We start from the raw sequence: 19130 nt of genomic DNA on the forward strand, positions 1-19130 counted from the left end.
TCAGGGCATCTGTGAAAACCCACAGCTCACGTCAAGACTGGGCACTGGGTACTAACAATCCCCAAGATTGTTAACAAGACAAGATGCCCAGTCTCAGCACTCTGCCCAACATTCTGTAGAATGTCACAGCCAGTGGAACAAGAGGAAATGCAAACAACGAAAGGCATACGTGTTGCTGGTGAAGGAAGAAATAAAGCTCCTTATTTACAGGTATTAGGATTGTGAAATGGGGAAAATCCTAAAGAATCTACAAAAAAAAAAGTCACTAGAACTAATAAATGAATTTAGCAAGGTTAATGCTTATGAAGTAAATATATAAAATCAGTTGTATTTCTATATACGAGCAACAAACTTCTGGAAATTTAAATTAAGAAGCAGTATCATTTACAACAGCATGAAAACATGAAATAGGAACAGAATTAGGAAAACCTATGTCAGACCTATGCAGTGAAAATTATAAAACGTTGCTGAGGGAAATTAAAGAAAACCTAAATAAATGATCCCTACACCATGCTCATGAATGGATAACTCCATATTGCTAAGATGGCAATTTTCCCAAATTAATCAATAGATTCAACACAATCTCATTAAAAATCCCACCAACCTTTTGTTTGTTTGTTCCTGGATACTTCAGTTTCTTGACAAAATGATTCTAAAATTTTGGCCGGGCATGGTAGCTCACACCTATAATCCCAGCACTTTGGGAGGCCAAGGCAGGTGGATCACCTGAGGTCAGGAGTTTGAGACCAGCCTGGCCAACATGGTGAAACCCCATCTCTACTAAAAATACAAAATTAGCTGGGTGTGGTGGCTAATGCCTGTAGTCCCAGCTACTCGGAAGGCTGAGGCAGGAGAATCACTTGAACCTGGGAGGCGGAGGCTGCAGTGAGCCAAGATCGGGTCACTGTACTCCAGTGCAATGCAGTCTAATTTCAAGACTTAATATAAAGCTTTAGTAATCAGGATAGTGTGATGTTGGCAGTTGCAGACGTACAGATCAATGGAACAAAATACAGAGTCCAGGGACAGGCTCAACTATACATACATGGCCACTTAATTTTTTTACAAAGTTGTCAACGGAGAAAAAGTATTCCCTTCAACAAATGGTGCTGAAACAGTTGAATATTCAGATGAAAATACTTGAAACTAAAAAAGCCTCTGCCTCCACTTTACTTTATGCCGTGTACAAATGTCAACTTGAAATGGAATACAGACCTACGTGGTAAAGCCAAAACCGTAAAACTTCTGAAATAAGAAAATCTGAATGACCTTGATGCAGGTAAATATTTATAAAAGAGGATACCAAAGCCATGATCCCTAAAATAAAACGCTGATAAATCGACTTCATCAAAATTTAAAATATCTGCTCTTTGAAAGACACTATCACTGCTTAATAAACCACCTCAGTCCGTAGTGACTGACAACCACCACAATTTTCTGTTTGTCATGATTCTGGGTTGAATAGGAAGTCCATCCACTGTACGTGATGGAGTCCCTCACTCTGGGGCTGTGCACTCCTCAGCTGGAACAGCCACAGGTCCTCTTGTACCCTGGGGTCTGTCTTCATACAACCTCTACACAATCAGTAGTGGTTCTCCATATAATCCATACTGTCAAGAGTAATTTTTTTTTGAAACAGAGTCTCGCTCTGTTCTTGCCCAGGGTGGAGTACAGTGGCGTGATCTTGGCTCACTGCAACCTCTGTCTCCCAGGTTCAAGCAATCCTCCTGCCTTAGCCTCCCGAGTAGCTGGGACTACAGGCGTGTGCCACCACACCCGGCTAATTGTCATATTTTTAGCAGAGACGGGGTTTTGCCATGTTGCTCAGGCTGGTCTTGAACTCCTGACCTCAGATGATCCGCCCACCTCGGCCTCCCAAAGTGCTGCGATTACAGGCGTGAGCCACTGTGCCCCGCCCAAGAGCAATTTTTGAAACGATTATTATACCACTGCAGAAGTATGAAGCATCAAGGAATTAACAAAAATACAGAATCTTTATGTAGAAAAATTTTAAATGCTACCAAAGGGCATGAAAGAACATCTAAATAAATGGTAGAATAACCATGTTGGTGAAAAATCGTTCTCACAATTATAAAGTGTCCATGCCACATCATCCATTTAAAAAAATGTTGTGTTTTTTTTTTTATTTTGTAGTGCTTTGAAGCCTTGGAGCCTCGCTGGCCCTTCGAGGGCCCCTCTCAGGGCCAGCCAGCTCTTACTTGTTAGGTAACATGGGGTACCTTAAAATGGCGCCGTACCTTAAGATGGGGCTGGTTCCGGGTTCTTCTCCCCTCCTTGACCGGGCACTGTCTGAACCCGCCAAAGGAGGGCCAATCAGAAAGAAGCATCTCCCGCCTTCCCTTGGGCCCACCCCTAGCCCAATCCACGTAGGCCCAAGGGATATAAAACCCAGCACACCGGCAGCCCTTCCTCTCTTCCTTCTCTGCTCGACACCTCCAATAAAGATCTCTTGACCGCGACCAGTGCAGTTTGGTCTCCGCCCGGCCCCTTTCATTACTGAAGGAACATTTTTACGGAACAGGGAGAATGAACAGTAAGAACGAAGTAACATTCTTACTGAAGTATCCTGTACAATTGATGTGACTCAAAAGGAAGCTTCCAGTGGGAATTTTTAGCAATGGGGACAACTGCTTCCAAAATTTGGATGGAAAAATAAAATTCCCTGAATTCCTACTACAATTCTTGGGAAGAAGCGACAACAGGAACGAACCCCCTCTACAGTTACTAAGGCAGACGGTTGAAAGGTGTAGTCATCGAAGCAGCCGGGCACCACCATGGGAGTAAATGAGTACGCGGACCGGCGGGTGAGACGGGAGTAATGGAGTACACAGCCCAATGGGCGAGATGGGGCAGCCAGAAGGAGCTTCAGGAGCTTCTGTTCTTGCTGAAAGTGGACCCACACGTGGGAGTCTGATTGATACGTGGTGTTGAGAATATCAGGTTTCCACGCAGAGAAAAAAATCTTCAAATGGATTAAAATGCCACCATGAAAGGCAGAACTGAAAAAAGATGTTAGTAGAAAATGAAGGAGAATATCTCTTTCTGTCCTATAGAAAACTCTAAATTTCTTTTTTTTTTTTTTTTTTTGAGACGGAGTCTCGCTCTGCCGCCCAGGCTGGAGTGCAGTGGCGCGATCTCGACTCACTGCAAGCTCCGCCTCCCGGGTTCACGCCATTCTCCTGCCTCAGCCTCTCCGAGTAGCTGGGACTACAGGCGCCCGCCACCACGCCCGGCTAATTTTTTTTGTATTTTTAGTAGAGACGGAGTTTCACCATGGTCGCGATCTCCTGACCTCGTGATCCGCCTGCCTCGGCCTCCCAAAGTGCTGGGATTACAAGCGTGAGCCACCGCGCCTGGCCAGAAAACTCTAAATTTCAAAAATTAAACAAACAAAACAAAAATACTCAGCCTCACCAGAACAAGCAGGTACCTCATGTTCTCAATGCGCTTGGAGTACAGGAAACACTTCTCTGTGAGCCTACACTCTTAAAACAGAGACAAAACCAGAGCAAGAAGCCTCGGGGTGTGGTTACCAGCCCCAGGGAGCTGTGGGGGCTTCCAGGAGGTTCCTGAGAACCACAGTGGGGGCTCCCTTTGTAGTTAAAGGGCACTTAGGGTGCTTTTCCCAAAACTAAGTCCTAATGAGAAACTCATTGTTCGCCTGCTAGAGAGAGAAAACTGCTTATACCTCCCCACCCAAGACCAACTTCTCTGAATCAAGCTTCCAGACCCTCCAGGTCTTAAGAACATTCCATTACATAGCAGAACCAAAGCCTAATGTGAAGGACCAGTGTGGGCGGAGGAATTTCCTTGCTGCCCCTCCACGCTTGCACTGATTTCCCCATAACCAGGCCCTCCCCCCTACCCCTCGCAGTCCCCAGGGGAAAACTGACTCCCACTCACAGGAGTGCCCCAGCTCCCCACCCCTTGGGCATGTGCCCTGTGGACCATCCAACCCTTTCCAGCTGCAGCAGAGGAGTCCCCGCTCCATGGGCCCATCACACCCCCTCTCATAGGGGTTTTCTACGTCTCCTGTGAGGCTGGCCTGTTGCCTTCCACCCAGGGACACGTCCTGGGCCCCTTCCTTGAGCTGCTGCCCCGGATCCCAGCCTCCCACCAAGCCTCCATTTTCCTCCTCCTGCCCGTCACGCTTCCTCCTTTCTCAGGTAGCTGGGAAAGAACCACTGTAACTCCTGTCCACTCCACAGCACCCTGCAGGGCGGTAGTCTCCACCGCTTGCTACTACCACTGGCTGGCCTTCCCAGTTCTCTCCTGGCCAGTCCTCCTGGATGGGGCAGTTCCGTGGACTCAGCCTCTCTGGGGGCCTCTGCTCCTTGGCCGCTCTCTGGGGCCTCCTTGGGTTCTGCTTGGTGAGGAAGAGTGTGCCCCAGTCCTGCCCCCTGTTCTGCACAGCCCTTGGCCCTGTCTCACCCACCCTCCCAGCTGTGCCCCCTTGTGTACTGACCCCAGAGCTAGGCCTCTGAGCCTCCTGCAAATGGTGCCTCAGTGACCCGAGGATCCACTGAGCTTCTACGCCAAGGCCACGCTGCCCACAGTGGCTCCACCAAAGACCTCTGCCGGGAGAGGAACTCCTCTTTCCACCGACCTTGGCTCAAGGATAACCTGCTGACCCTGCTTAGATTGCTGGGCAGTATGAGGTTCCTCCCCCAGCCTCCCCGCCTCCTTCCCTGGGTTCCGACTCACTTTGCACTCTGCAGGTTAAAGCAGAAGGAATTTATTCTCTCCCAGTCTGGAGGCCAGAAGCCTGCGATCATGGCACCCTAGGGCCAGGCTCCCTCTAAGGACACTAGAGAGGACCCGCCCCAGGCCTCTCCAGCTCCTGGGAACTGCTTGCCTGTAGCAGCAGAACCCTGGCCTTCCGGTGGAGCTCCCTCTGTGTCTGTCTCTGAGCCGGAATCTCCCTCTCTATAGGGACACAAGCCATTTCAGACTAGGGCGCACCCTAAAGACTTCCTCTTAACCTGATCATCTGCAAAGACCCTGTTTCCAAATAAGGTCGCGGCCACAGGTGCTGTGGGTTAGGACTTTTGCATCTTCTGGGGACACAGCCATGACTCTCTGGCAGCTCTCCCCATTGAATCTGGCTCCGCGCCATCTCCAGCAGGCTTCTCCTCCACCACACACGGCTTCCTGGCCTGTGCTTCTGGGAGGACCCCACTTTTATGGCTCTCCAAGCCCGGTCCTGAGGTTGCTCTCATCCCAGGACTGGGACACCCTAGGGCCCCTCCTCTCCAGAGCACTGAGGCAGCAGGTGGGGCCACCTGGATTGCTGGGGTGCAGGTGCTGCCCTGTGGCTGGCAGGCTTTGTGTCCTGGGCTTTCTTGATGATCAGTTCTGTGAGGAGCCTTAGGTGGCCTCGGGTGCTGGGCTCTGGTTTTGGGGATCAGAGCAAGTGGCCACTAAAAGCCCAGGAGGTGGGTGCAACGCTGGTGGCCGGGCCACAGAGCCACCAATGCCCACCAGCACACAGGGCTCACCCCATCCCCGTGGGTGTGGCACTTGGGACAGGTGCTGCTGCTAGGCATGGGCTGGGACTCTTGCGGGACAGGAACAAGGCCATGCAGCGGGTCTGGCCTGCCAGGGCCTTCTCTGTGCATGATAGGTGGATGGCACAGACCCCTGGCCCTCACCTAGGTCTCAGACACAGAAAGGTCTCTGCCAGCCCGCTGCACTATGAGGTCCACAAGGGCGCAGGCAGGGTCATTGGAGGGGTCGGGGCACTCCCTGGCGTCTGCTGAGGATGGGGCCCAGCTGGGGCCAACACAGCAGTGACATCCCCAGGAGCCAGGACCCTGGGGGGTTGGCCAGGTGGCCCAAACCGGCTCTGTCTGGGTGAGGTCCATTGGCCGTGCAGGAACCAACAGGGCCAGCTGGGGTGAGGAAGCCGTGAGCCTGTGACCGAAGGCCTGCGTGAGTTCTGAAATCCATGCGTGTTCACCAGGAGGCGGGAGCCCATCCCACTCTCGCTCCGGCTAACTATGGGCCCCACCCTGGGGCTCCTCAGCACCACAGGGGCAATGACCGAGCCAAAGGAGCTCGGCGTGAGAAAGCGCCGGGATCTCATCGCAGCCCCTGCAGAACCAGCACGGACCGGACAGTCAGGGCCCCTATGTGCGCCTCCTGCCTGGGCCATCCCTGCGGGGCCTGAGGCCCGAGAGGTCTTGAGATCGGAGGGGGTCCTGAGATCCGAGGGGTCCTGAGGTCTGAGGGGGTCCTGAGGCTTGAGGGGTCCTGAGATCTGAGGGGTCCTGAGATCTGAGGGGATCCTGAGGTCTGGGGGGTCCTAAGGTCGAGTGGACCCCAGGCGGGAGTCGCCTGGGCTGAGGCGCGGCTGGAAGAAGCTCCCTCAGCCCGGGGCAGCTTCCAGGGTCGCCGGTGCGAGCTAGGAGCCCCACGAATAAGAAGAATGGCGTGGGGCCTTGGCCGGAACAACCCGGGGCTCGGCACCCAGGGCCTGGCCCGCCTTGCGCGTAAGCTGGACGCGTGCCCGCCCCTTCCTCCGTCCCCGCGAGCAGGCGGGCCGAGCGGCGGAAGGGGACGACGTGGCAGCCTCTCGGGCCCCGGAGACCTCCCTTTCTCCCGGCGCAGACCCTGCCGGGGATCCCTGTGCTCCAGTGGCTGCAGGAGGCGCCCCCGGTCCCCAACAGCCCCGGCCCCCCAGAGACCCCAGAGAAACCTCCAGGGCGCGGAACTCCGGCTGGTGCCGGCCCTGCCGGCCGGCGGGAGGCGAGGCTTCCAGGGACGCCCCGCCCCGGCCCCGCCCCGGCCGGCGCCCCCGCCCCGCCCACGTCACCTCCCGCGCCTGCGCGCCCAGGACGCTCCAGCCGCCGCGCATCCTCGGCCCGTGCCCCGAGACCCGCGCCCAGCTAGCCCCGGCCCCGCTCGGCACCCCAGGCAGCTCGGCTGCGCTCGCCGCGGCACGGCGCGGCCATGAGGCTGCGGGGATGCGGACCCCGGGCCGCCCCTGCCTCCAGCGCGGGGGCCAGCGACGCTCGGCTGCTGGCGCCCCCGGGGCGGAACCCCTTCGTGCACGAGCTGCGCCTCAGCGCCTTGCAGAAGGCCCAGGTGGGTGCCCCGGGCGCGCGGCCCCGGGAGCCGCCGCGGACGCCAGGGATGCTGGGGCCAAGGAGGCGCGGCCGAGGAGGGGCCGGGGAGGGGGCCTGGGGCGAGGCGCGGCCCTGCGAGCCGCGGCGCCTTCCCTCCCCGCGGCCGCCCCTCAGCCCGCGTCCCCGCAGCCCGCATCCGATGCCTCGGTCCCTGCGCGGGCTTCCCGCCGCCCGCACGCGCATCCTGGTCCCTCAGCACCTTCCTCGGGGTCCCCGCTTCCCTTCCCCGCCCCGCGTCCTGCTCCTCCCCACAAACCCCTGCACCCTGAACCGGGCCCACAACCCTTTCTTTGCCTCCCAGAGCCGCGACCTCGGCCCCCGCGGGAGCCTGGACCCGCATCGCCGGTCCCCGCGCTCGTCCCTGGTCCGGGCCCCGCCCGCCTTGGCAGGCCCTGCGGGCAGCCCGGGGACTCCGGAGCGGCTTTGCCTGGACGCTGCCCGCGGGCGGGAGGGCACCGCGGCGCTGGGTGAGCCTCGTGTGCGGGGCCTGGTGGTGCCCGGGACAGGGCGCGCAGGCGGTGCGGGTCCCCTGTAGGGTCACGGGTCCCCCTGCTCTGCGGCCGCACTTTGCCTTTCTGGGGTGCATGCTTCGCTCCTGTTGTAAGGGATGCTTTCTTGGGGCTGGTCTGTGACCAGAATCAACTTCATGCAACCTGGGCTGCCACGTGGGAGGGAACGGTTTGCTGAGATTCTGCGATGGGACAGTGGTGAGGGGAGACCCGGGGGCGTCGTGGGGAGGGGGCCGCTCGCTGCAGGAAGCTGCACTGGGGATGTGCTGGCTCAGCCTGGCTTTTCCGGCTACCTGGCTGCCAGCTGGGCTTGCAGTTACCTGAGATCCAATCTCAAGAGGACCTTACTTTTGACTCTAGAATAATTCCTAGAAGCAAGCACTGCTTCGGGGCTTATGGGGCTGTCCGGTTTGTAGGGAGCACACTTCCAATTGTGACAATAGATTTCCGGGAAGGTGGAGATTTGTTAATGCATAAAGTACTTTATCTGAAAGAACCCTGAAGTGAAAAGTTCTTGAGGCCAGTTTGAGGTTGTCATTTTCCCAGGACGCCTGCTTTTGCTTAAAGCCCCTTGATGCGGCTGGTCCTCAGGGTATGGAAGGGGACGGGGAGCAGGAGAGCCCGATGGTGCCGCCCCTCCTGGTGACACGCAGGGTGAGGTCGTCCCCAGCCTGGCTTCCAGGCCCTGGCCCCCATCTCCCTGTGTGTCGGGAGCTGGACTCTGGGGCTGGGGCGGTGCCGGCCCCTCTGCCGCCGCTCTGCCTGGCCCTCTGTCTGCCACATGCTGTCAGCTGCCGTGTGCTGTGCCCCTCAAAGGAGGGCTTGGGACACGGTCGCTCATTCTGTGCCCCTCAACCGTTCCTCCTCTTCAATCCTCACCCCCCACCCAGTCACCAGGCTCTCCCTGGGGCACTCTCCCTGAGTCACTCCCAGCAGGCTTTTTTCCTCCCGCACGCCGCTGCTCGCTCTGCTGCTCGGAAGTCCTCAGCGGGACGCCCCTGGATGAAATTCGAACCCCTGCTGTGGTTTCCAGGGCTTTCCCAGCTCTGCTCCTGCCCCAGCTCTGGCTGCCTCAGGCATGCCTTCTCTTCCTGCCTTTCCTACTCCCTCCTGGCTCCCTGGGGGAAACATCAAGCCCCTCCTCGCTGGAGGTCCCCGGAGGCCACTTTGTCATCCCTGTCATAGTTGCAGCCCCTGGTTGAGGTGTGTTCTGTCCAAAAGTGTGCACCCACTGCCCTGGCGAGAAGCAGGGCAGAGACTCTCATGGGTAGGTACAGATGTCAGGGCACAGCCAGAGTGCCCAGCCCCTGGGCCTGCTTTCCTCCCCAAGACCTCAGGGTGCAAGCTGCTCCCAGTGGCTCTTGGGCAGAGGGTCATCGAGACGCTCCTGGTCCCGAGATTGAAGGCTTCGGGCAGCTGTTCTCTCTTGGGCCGAAGCCAGGCAGAGATCCTGGCTTTAGGTGTTGGGGCTCCTCAGGGAGGGGGCTTGCTTTATTGCCACTTCAGAGGCTCCATCTGAGGAACTGGGTGTGTTTGTACATCAAGTCGTTTCTGCTGGATGTCTGCAGTGTGTGGCTCACGGGTATGGTTTGTAAATGTTCTCAAAGTTCTCTGCAGAAACATTTTGCTTTTCACTGAACGTTGCTTTGCAAAGCTTTTACTTGGATGTAATACATTCTTGTAAAGTTTCTGCAGAGTGAAATAGCGTATCTTTCAAGCCAAGAAAGCCTTCTTCCCCAAAGAAAGAAATGGGTCGAGTAGTGGCTGACACACTCAAGAACCCTCAGAAACCCAGCTAAGTTCCCAGTTGAGATAAACCAGTGAGTACCTGCATTCACCTGTGAGCATTTGCTGCCTGGGAGGGGCCGCTGTGTGTCTTCAGATTAGCGCCATGCGGGGACACCTCCTCCTCCAGCCAGCCCATCTGTCGTTTAACTACAGATTTAGTGAGGAGCTTAAGTATCTCTTTGGACAGAAAGCAGCACATTAAGATCTGAAAAGAGGTATCAAAGCATCAGGGTCTGTAATACGTGCAATGTTTTAATCCCCCAGCTAAAGCAAGGATACAGAGGTAGTAGAGAGCGGTAAATAGGATGGTTAGGATCTTAGTGACTTCAGCTGAAGTTCTTCATAGTCACACGTTCATGTATTGTTTTGGAGTCATGAAGTGGTTTTCTATCACCCGGGGTTTTCTCGGTACTTTCCGTGGAATCTGTGGGTATGAGTATTTCCCACCATGGTTCTGATGCATTTTCCCCATTTCTTTTTTTTCTTTTTTCTTTTTTTGAGATGGAGGCTCGCTCTGTCACCCAGGGTGGAGTGCAGAGGCACGATCTGGGCTCACTGCAAGCTCTGCCTCCCGGGTTCATGCCATTCTCCTGCCTCAGCCTCCTGAGTAGCTGGGACTACAGGCGCCTGCCACCATGCCTGGCTAATTTTTTTTTGTATTTTTAGTAGAGACAGGGTTTCACCGTGTTAGCCAGGATGGTCTCGATCTCCTGACCTTGTGATCCTCCCGCCTTGGCCTCGCAAAGTGCTGGGATTACAGGCGTGAGCCACTGCGCCCGGCCCATTTTCCCCATTTCTAAAGTCTCTGCTGCTCAGAACCAGAGTTGGCAAGAACTTACGTCCTGGAAAGCATAGCGCCTTCCTGTGCACCTTGGAGCTGAGTCCTTGGACGGGCATTGCTGTCTCAGAGTGGAGGAGGCTGCTGGGTGCCCGCCTGCCCACGCTGGCTAATCCACAGAGAGGATTATGATGAGGGTTGAGTCCAGGGACAGATTCTGCTCCTCTCTGCCTGGTGGCCCTGCATAGAATTTACCCAAAAGTGGGCCATCTTTTTCTCCACATTTTTATACAAATGCCTGAGTTGTGATTTTTTTAAAAAAACTCAGGAGCAGGACTCCGCCCTCTCAGCCTCGCTCCTGAGTCCAGTGTGGCCACTGCAGAGCAGGAATTCGTGTGCCTGCACGCCTTGCCGGGCTCCTCACGTGGATGGCTGTGTTTGCAGTGTGTTCTTGACCCTTGGTGCCCTCTAGGCACACATGCACGGGGATGGGGATTCCTCAAGCTTCTCGGAGCTGCTCCTGCTGCCCACTGGGTCCCTGAGTGCTGCCTGCCTGGATTCAGTAAGACTGGCTCTTCGCTCAGCCCCAGTGCCGGGCAGTGGGTGTGGAGGGGTGGGGTGGGCCAAGGAGCCCTGGGCAGTGTACCCGGCTGGAGAACAGGGCAGCCACGCCCTGTGGAGGTTGTGCAGGAGAGTGCTTGTCCCTTGGGGAGGGTGGAGAAGGCCAGGGCTGTACAGGGCCTGCTCCCTCCCTGGATGCCTCAGAGGCCTTGGAGATGGTGCCAGGCCCCTGGCCCCCAGCTGCCTTCTGATGACCTGGGTGTGATGGTGCCAACTGTTTTGGCCCAGTAGAGGCCCAAGGGTCATTTTCCCATGTCCTCGCCTCTGGTCACTGTCATCCTTTGCCCCAGGAAGCACAGGTGAGGACACAGGGGCCCACGTAATGTGCCGTCTCCCAGGCAGGGAGGGCAGCATGGGCTGGCTTAGCATGGATATCTGCCCTCACCTCACAAGGAGCCCTGACCTTAGGGAACTGGCTTTTTTCTCAAAGTCATCGAGAGTGTTCCTGTAATCCTGTCTAATTTTCCGAATGACGCACTCATGAAACTTAGTCGTGGTTAACTTTGCAAAATGGGAAGGGGGATTCAAAATTGGGAAAGACTTTACTTGTCATTTTTTGTAGCATTCTGTCCTAAAACTTGGGTTTCTGAGTGTGTGTATGAGAATATGTGTGTACACACACGCATACACACATACGTAAGTGCATACACACGCATATACATGCCAGTGTACACAAACATCCACATAAGCATACCCACATACACACAGAAGCACATAGTTTTGTTTTACAGCTGACAGCAAAGCACCATCAGTTTCACGCAGAAGCCCATGATTGTGACCCAAAGCTCGTCTTAAACGGACACTGCCTTTGCACTCCTGTTTCATCGTGAGAAAGAGCCCTTTATCTTATATTGTTAGCACACATCTGTGCCAACTTTTATAACTCTGCAGCTTCTGGGTCTGTTTCAGGACGCCAGGCTGGCGTGAGCCATGGGAGCTGCTTTCTTCCCCCACACATGCACCCTGCTCTGCACACTTCCTGCAGGCACGGTTCCTTTCGCACATCAGCCCAAGTGAGACAACACCTTCCCATTCCCAGACAGGAGGTGACACCCAGGGCGCCTACTTCACCGCCTGTGGTCGTGGCTCCGGAACTCTAAAGGGGCACATGTAGTTTACGCATTTCAGAATGATGCTGGCCTCTTGCCTGGGTCTGGCCCCTATCATCATTGGCGCTCGGGGCCGCCCCTTCCTCCCACTGGAACACGAGGCCATGTGGGTTCTGCTCCTGCCTCTGCTTGCTGTTCACAGCCATGGTCGGTGCTGGCCGCAGCAGGTGCATTTTAAGTTTTTACTGTGGGCTGGGCGCCGTGGCTCACGCTTGTAATCCCAGCACTTTGGGAGGCCAAGGCGGGCGGATCGTGAGGTCGGGAGTTTGAGACCATCCTGGCTAACATGGTGAAACCCCGTCTCTGCTAAAAATACAAAAAATTAGACAGGCACGGTGGCAGGCGCCTGTAGTCCCAGCCACCCGAGAGGCCGAGGCAGGAGAATGGCGTGAACCCAGGAGGCAGAGCTTGCAGTGAGCAGAGATCGCGCCACTGCACTCCAGCCTGGGCGACAGAGCGGGACTCTGTCTCAAAAAAGAAAAAGAAAAAAAGTTTTTACTATGCCTGGGACAAGCAACCTGGGGTAAGGCATCAGCTCTGTCTTATATTTTTCTCTTTTTTTTTCCAGCTGTGTTTTTTTCCGCTTTAAACCACGCATTGCCTTTCCTCTGGAAGGCGTCCAGCCGGTCACCCGGCCCAGGCCCTTCATCCCATGCATGGGGCCACGGTGCCTCCCCCCACCCTGTGGGACCCAGGGTCAGGAGTGGGTGGGCTCGAGAGAGGCCGCAGGGCCGTGCTCTGAGTGGGGTGAGAACCCTGAGGCGTCCGTCAGCCCTGCGGGTTCACTTCTGCGTTAGTCCACGTGAGCCGTCGTCAAACTTCGCAAACGCTTCCTCTCTGATGTCCACTTTCTTTGGTAAGAGGAGGCAGGCAGCCCACAGCTGCGTTCAGAGTGCATTCCAGATGCAGCTCTCCCGAGCCTTCCGACCTCGTCCCCTTGTCCCCTTGTCCCCCATGTGGGGAGGCACTGCCAGGGGTGGGGGCTCCTGTCTGGGAACAGCGACCTTTTCCAAACCTTGATTTTACTCTTGAATTTCACACGTGGCCTCTGTTCCTAGATGAACTGTAGTCTTTAGAAAATGTCAAGCTGTGGTCACTACTTGCTTCCATTTCATTTAAATCATTTCTTCCTAACATTGATTTTTTTTTTGCAGTTGAATTAGCTATTTCTCATATAAACTGTTAGGATTTTATGCCTGAAAAAGTGGCCACCCAGGAGCCCTGCTGCAGGAGCCGGGCGTGGGGCTCAACTACCACACTTGCTGGGTGTCTGGCCCATGCCCGGTGCCTCCTGTGCCCGCAGGGGCAGAGCGTCCTCGAGTGCTGGGAGGGCCCAGGCAGTGGAGAACGTGGCTCCCTGTCCCGCTCCCTCTCACCGCTCCCTCTCACTGCTCTTGTCTGAGAAGGTGCCCTGTGCTGTACTGCTTGGGCATGACTGGTTGGGAGTGTCCAAGCTAGGCTTCCATGAGGTCACCCGTCTTGCTAAGCCGTGTCCCTGCCTCTGACACACAGACTGCAGGAGGAGCCCTCCTGATCTTCCCCTTCCTGTTTCCAGGGCCCTCATCCCCACGCGGCCCATGACAAAAGTGCCATGGTTCCCAGAATGGCCAGGAGCCGCGACCGTCCCGTCCCAGTCCCGTGGGCCTCCTGTGGGTGCTGGGGCATGCTTACCATTCCCAGTTAGTGTTTCCAGCATTTCCAGTGTAAACCTTTAATCTAGATGTGAATCATTTTGAAAATGAGCCCAGGGAAAAAAGCATGATGCTAGGCTTGTGTTTGGAAATAATATTATTTTCTAATGTGATCAGTGTTTGTCCCTCTGAAACCCACGTCATTTTGCAACTCTGGGGGATACTTTTTGCTGTATTAAAACCGATGCATCCCTGGCTTCTCAGCCATGTTCCAGCAGCGTGATCTTAGGTGTGTTAAAGGTGAGGTGCTGTTCTTGAACTTACAGCACAGTCAGCTCCCAGCTTCCCTCAGTGTGGTCTTTCCTCTGCTGTGACTGGTGGCCCTCCAACCTCGTCCCCTGCCCCCTCGTCCCCTGTGTGGGGAGGCACTGCCGGGGTGGGGGCTGGTACCTGGGGACAGCAGCCTTTTCCCAGCCTTGATTTTACTCTTGAATTTCACGCTTCCCTCTTAGAGCCAGAGGAGTGAGTTATTTCCTCTTAAAAGATATTTGCCACATACAAGCTTAAAAAAAAAAAAAAAAAAAGGAAAGAAAGAAAACAGTCTCTCTCCCAATTCTAAATGTTTCAAAGCCTTTGGGGTAGAACCAAAGCTGGGCCAAGGTACTGGAGGGCAAGGGCCCTGGAGCCGGGGAGGGCTGGTGTCCAAGCACAGACAGTGGGGATGCCGCTGGGCTGGGCAGGTGTGGATCAGCGTGGAATGCCTGGGCTCTTTAGAGTGGAGTCTGTTTGCTCTCCTAGGCTACCCTGGAGGGGTTAGATCCGCCTTTCTGCAGCAGTGAGTCAGAGAAGAGTCATGGTCACCTGTGTGCCATGTGAATTATCATTGTGACATCCTCATGGGTCCCATGCATCCATCAAGCTCAGCACATCCCAGACTAGACCTGTCCTGTCCCTGTGCCAGGCTGTCTTTGCCCGCTCAGTGGCCCCAGGACCACATGGCGCCCGTGCCTGTGGGGAAGTCTCTGTGAAGAGTGGGCGCTCCTCTCCCTCACCTTAGAGCGATCGGGTCATTTCTGCCTCCCCCACAACTGCCACTGGGCAGTGGCCTCCAGCCCCCAGCAGCCCTCCCCCTCTGTCCACAGCTGCACGTCAGGCTGGTCACCTCTGTCCCTCCCTGCACTCAGAGGAGTGGACGTACTTGCCAGGGCCCACAGCCCCTGCCCACTCCCGTTCTACCCACTGGCCAGCACCAGGGGTCAGCCTTGCCTCACAGACGTTACCAGTGGGCCAGGGGCTCCCTGCAGCTGGGGGGAGCAGGATGTCCTGGGTGGAGGGTCTCCCACATCCGGGGACAGGGCCAGGGTGTGCTTAGTGGGCTCCCTGGAGATGGTGGCACAGACCCAGAATTGTGGGGACAGAGGCGCTCCTGCAGCTCATGGGAGTGGGGGTGAGCCAGGATGTTCCGGGGGGCCCCCTGTATTTGCCCATAGTGTGGAGCAGGGTGTACAGGGCAGGCCGGGGGCTCCTGCAGCTAAGGGGGTGGGACTTAGGCCAGGATGTTCTGTGTGGGCAGCAGTGGGAGGTGGGGGAGGGTCCCAGTATCTGTAGATAGTGCAGGGCAGGCCAGGGGGTGGGGCCAAGATGTTCTGGGGGTTCCCTGTATCTGCGGGTAGTATGGGGCAGGGTGTACAGGGCAGGCTGGGGGCAGGGCTTGGGCCAGGATGTTCTGGGCTGGCGGGGGAGTTGGGGGGTCCCTGTATCTGCGGGTAGTGTGGGGCAGGGTGTACAGGGCAGGCTGGGGGCTCCTGCAGCGTTCGAGGGCTTGGGCCAGGATGTGCTGGGCCGGTGGGGGAGGTGGGACGGTCCTTGTATTTAAGGGTAGTGGGCAGGGCGTACAGGGCAGGCTGGGGGCTCCTACAGCTTTTGAGGGCTTGGGCCAGGATGTGCTGGGGGCTCCCCATATCTGCAGCCAGTTCAGAGTAGGATGGGCCGGGCAGGCTGGGAACTCTTGTAGCAGGATCCCCTGATGCAGGATGTGCTGGGGGTGGGGCTCCCACCACAGGCGGCTTGGGAGGTGCTCTCCACCAGGGCCCCACTGGCTTTCTGCAGATGTTTGTTAAACAAATGCAAGCGGCTAGAAATGCCACGGATCTTGAATTTCAGGATTCTTTTTACTCAGACCATGCAGGAGGTCCGGGGAGATTGGCGTTTCCCTAGGCCACAGCCCGGGAGGGTCTGTCTCAGGGCCTGGGCTGAATGGGTAGCGTGCTGCCTTGGGGAAGGGTCCCCTGAGGGGAGGTGCAGTTCCGAGGTATGTGTAAAGGTCCTGTTTTGGCTGGAGGTGGAAGGCGGGGTCCTGGCGGAGCACGCAGGTGGACCTTTTTATTGGAATGATCCCAGGAGCCCGCTTCTCCTGAGCCCCCAGGATGTGTCACTGTCTGCAGTGCCTGCATGGTCCACAGCCCCTGAGGTCCTCAGACACCAACAGAGCGAAATGCTGCTGTAAACCTCGGCCTGGTGGCGTACCTGGCGGTGTGGGGTGCATTCCCAACCTCGGAATTAAAATGTGCAAAACGTGCACCTGGGGGTCAGGAATGTGGGGCGTTTGGTTCACTTGACCACCTGTGGGCCCCGTCTGGACTTTGAGTCCCCCAGTGCGGAGCAGACCCCCAGTGTCCTGGGACACAGCCTGGGGCTCGGGAATGACCTGTTGAAGGAACAGTACTGAAGAAACAGGCTGCCTTTCACCGCGAGTGCTTGGCCTGGCTCTGCCCTGTGAAGCTGTGTGGCCCGTGCACCTGCGATGGCCCCTCGTGCTGCTGTGGCTGCAGCACTGGCATTTGGACCCTGTTTGTTGTTTTTGGATATTGCTCACTGGGCAGATGAGGCTGGGGCCTCCCTGTGCCTGGCCTGTGCGGGGCCCCTTGTGCCCAGCATCTCCTGTGCTTCTCCTCCCCTCGGCCTGGAGGACTAAGCTGGTGCCTCCCAGGAGGGCCCTGGCATCTCCAGCCTCTCCCCAGCCGCTGGTGGTGGGGCTCCTGCTCTCGGGCTGCCCATCTGGCCCCGTTCTCATTGGAGCTTCTCCATGGCTCCTGGGGCTCCCACCTCCAGGGCCCGTTTTTGCACGTGGGAGCTTGGTGCCTTGAAGGCTGCCTTCCGAGGAAATGTAATCACAGGGTGTCCTGCCCCACGGGCGAGAGCCTGTGGAAATAGGTCAGGTGTAACCGAGTCCCTGCAGCTTCCAAATAGGAATCTGCAGCCAGTTTCTGCTTTTGAAGCTTAGCCTATTCCCGCAGTGGAACGTGTGCAGCCCAGAAGCTTACACTTCTGAGTTTCTGCTCCCTTCCCTCCTGTATTCTTCTTGCGAGCACCTGCTGTGATCCAGGCCCTGCAGGAGCTGAGCCCTTAGGGTGACCAGGCAGCGATGGAAGGGCCTCCCAGCCTGCAGCCTGGATTGCCGTGGAATCTCACCTCTAGAGTGTGGGGCTGCAGGTGGGACATGGGGGACCTCATATGTAGGGATCAGAGGGACAGAACTCTGGCTGGAAGTCCCAAAAACTTCAGGGAAGAGGGATTTGTGCAGAGCTTTGCGGGTGAGGAGGCATGAGGACTGTCTGGGAGAGTGTGTGGGCAGGACCCGGAGGCCAGCCTGGGGACCAGAGGAGCGGCTCTGGCACCTGCCTGCCATCGGTCATCTTGAAGCAGGAACTGGGGCACTGGCTGTGATGCTCACGTAACCACCCTGCCTGGGCCCTCCCTCCGTGGGGCTCTGCACTCTCTACTCCTGATTTTTCAGGTGAGCTTGCACCCCCACCCCATGCCCTTTTCCTGCAGGCCCACACCTGGACGCCTGTGTGTGCCACCTTTACACAGGCTGCACCTGTGCCGTCTGAGCCAGGTGGTGCTGCAGTCTCCATCGGTCTCGTTCTCCCTGCACCTGGACACCATTTGTCCAGAGTACACATCGCAGGCTCTCAGGAAGTGTCTGCAGAATGAGTAAACCTGTTTTCTTTCACACACCTTTTTACTAGTTACTTACCAGCAGCACCAGTGTGTGAGCACCGTGCCCTTTGCTGGCATCACGGGTGTGAACCAGGGCTTGAGGGAGCTCTTAGTCCAGACAGCAGAGCCCCCTGATGGGAGGAAGACTCCAGGTGAAGATGTGGGCCATACATAGCTCAGGGGGCCTGAGGGAGCCAGCCCACAGGGCACAGCCTCATTCCAAAGGTTACAAGGTATCCAGGAATCTGCATTTGTAGTACACAAGGTTAAAAGCCTGAGATGCGGCCCCCCCCATGGGCACTTCAGCAGGCTGTATCTTCTCTGGTGACTGCAGGGTGCTTGCCCCAGATGTTGAGGGTCTATGGCCCTTGATTCTACGAGAAGCACAGACACTGGGTGCTTCAAGGATAGAGTGAGAGGGAGGCTGTAGTGTGGGGCTGCTGTTGAGCTGGGGCCGTGTGACCCTGTGAGCCTCTGTGGGATGATGATGCTGAGCTGACAGTGGCTCCATATCTTCCCGATCGGAGGGCCTGCCTGTCAGCAAATAGCCCCACTGCCATTCACGGGGCCGCACCCCACCCAGGAGCTCAGACTACTGTGCCTGCCAAGCCCTCTCCGGGTGGCCGTGGGGCTCGCTGTACTGGCGAATGAGCAGGGCTCTAAGTGTGGTACGCCTTCTGCCACCTGCTGTGTCCTGGTGGTGATGTGGGGCTGCCCAGGTGGAGCCTCCTTGCCTGGCCTCAGCAGATCCCAGCCCACCCTCCAGACGCCCGCTGAGACTGGGAAGTGATGCTCCTCCCAAGCCACAGGGCTTGGGGACAGCTGGGGCCGCAGCTCAACACAGCGTGCCCCAGCCATGAGGCCGCCTCCTTGGGGTTGTTTGCCGAGTGGCAAGCAGGAGGGTGCCACCATTTGGGAGCAGAGGACGATGCCCAGCTTTGCTGTGCAGATGCATGAGGCTGCTGGATGGACCTCCCTCCTGGAGGGGCTCGGTTCCTCGCCAACCGAGACTGGAGTGGCCTGATCCCACTCAGGAATTCCCTGGCTGTTCTCTGACCCTGTCTGCTGGAAGCAGCTCTGTGTTCAAGAGAGGAATTCAAGCAGTGTCCTGATGGCAGAGTGAGTGAGGCGTGCAGGTGCATCCCCACGGAGGGTGAGCGAGGTGAGCAGGTGCATCCCCACAGAGGGTGAGCGAGGTGAGCAGGTGCGTCCCCACGGAGGGTGAGCGAGGTGAGCAGGTGCATCCCCACGGAGGGTGAGCGAGGTGAGCAGGTGCGTCCCCACAGAGGGTGAGCGAGGTGAGCAGGTGCGTCCCCACGTAGGGTGAGCCGGCACTTCCATCAGCAAACACCACCAGCAAACACTACCAGCAAACAGCACCAGCAAACAGCACTCGCCGGGGAGGCCAACCCCGCAGAGCCAACCGTGAGCCCAGGTGCAAGTGTGGTCGCAGTCGGAGGTGCTGCGTGTGGAGATCCACAGAAAGGCCTGCGTGGGCATGAGCGAGTAACCGCAGTGACTCCCTGGTCTCTGCTTGCTGGGAT

The 19130-nt window shown here is 56.9% G+C and overlaps 1 protein-coding gene across 2 annotated transcripts in view; it reads left to right on the plus strand.

The window, feature by feature from the left end:
• The first annotated feature begins 6829 nt into the window (after nt 1–6829).
• Nucleotides 6830–19130, plus strand: part of LPCAT1 (lysophosphatidylcholine acyltransferase 1) — a 60543-nt gene continuing 48242 nt past the window's right edge. Inside the window, exon 1 of one of the 2 annotated variants that reach the window (XM_055245529.2) lies at nt 6830–7107. In XM_055245529.2, the coding sequence (XP_055101504.1) occupies nt 6973–7107 (135 nt within the window). In that variant the 5' untranslated portion in view covers nt 6830–6972. The remainder of the gene's footprint in view (nt 7108–19130) is intronic. The other variant, XM_055245530.2, reaches the window with a different exon arrangement.

This window comes from Symphalangus syndactylus, chromosome 16 (genome assembly GCF_028878055.3).
Source record: "Symphalangus syndactylus isolate Jambi chromosome 16, NHGRI_mSymSyn1-v2.1_pri, whole genome shotgun sequence".
NCBI classification, from domain to species: domain Eukaryota; kingdom Metazoa; phylum Chordata; class Mammalia; order Primates; family Hylobatidae; genus Symphalangus; species Symphalangus syndactylus.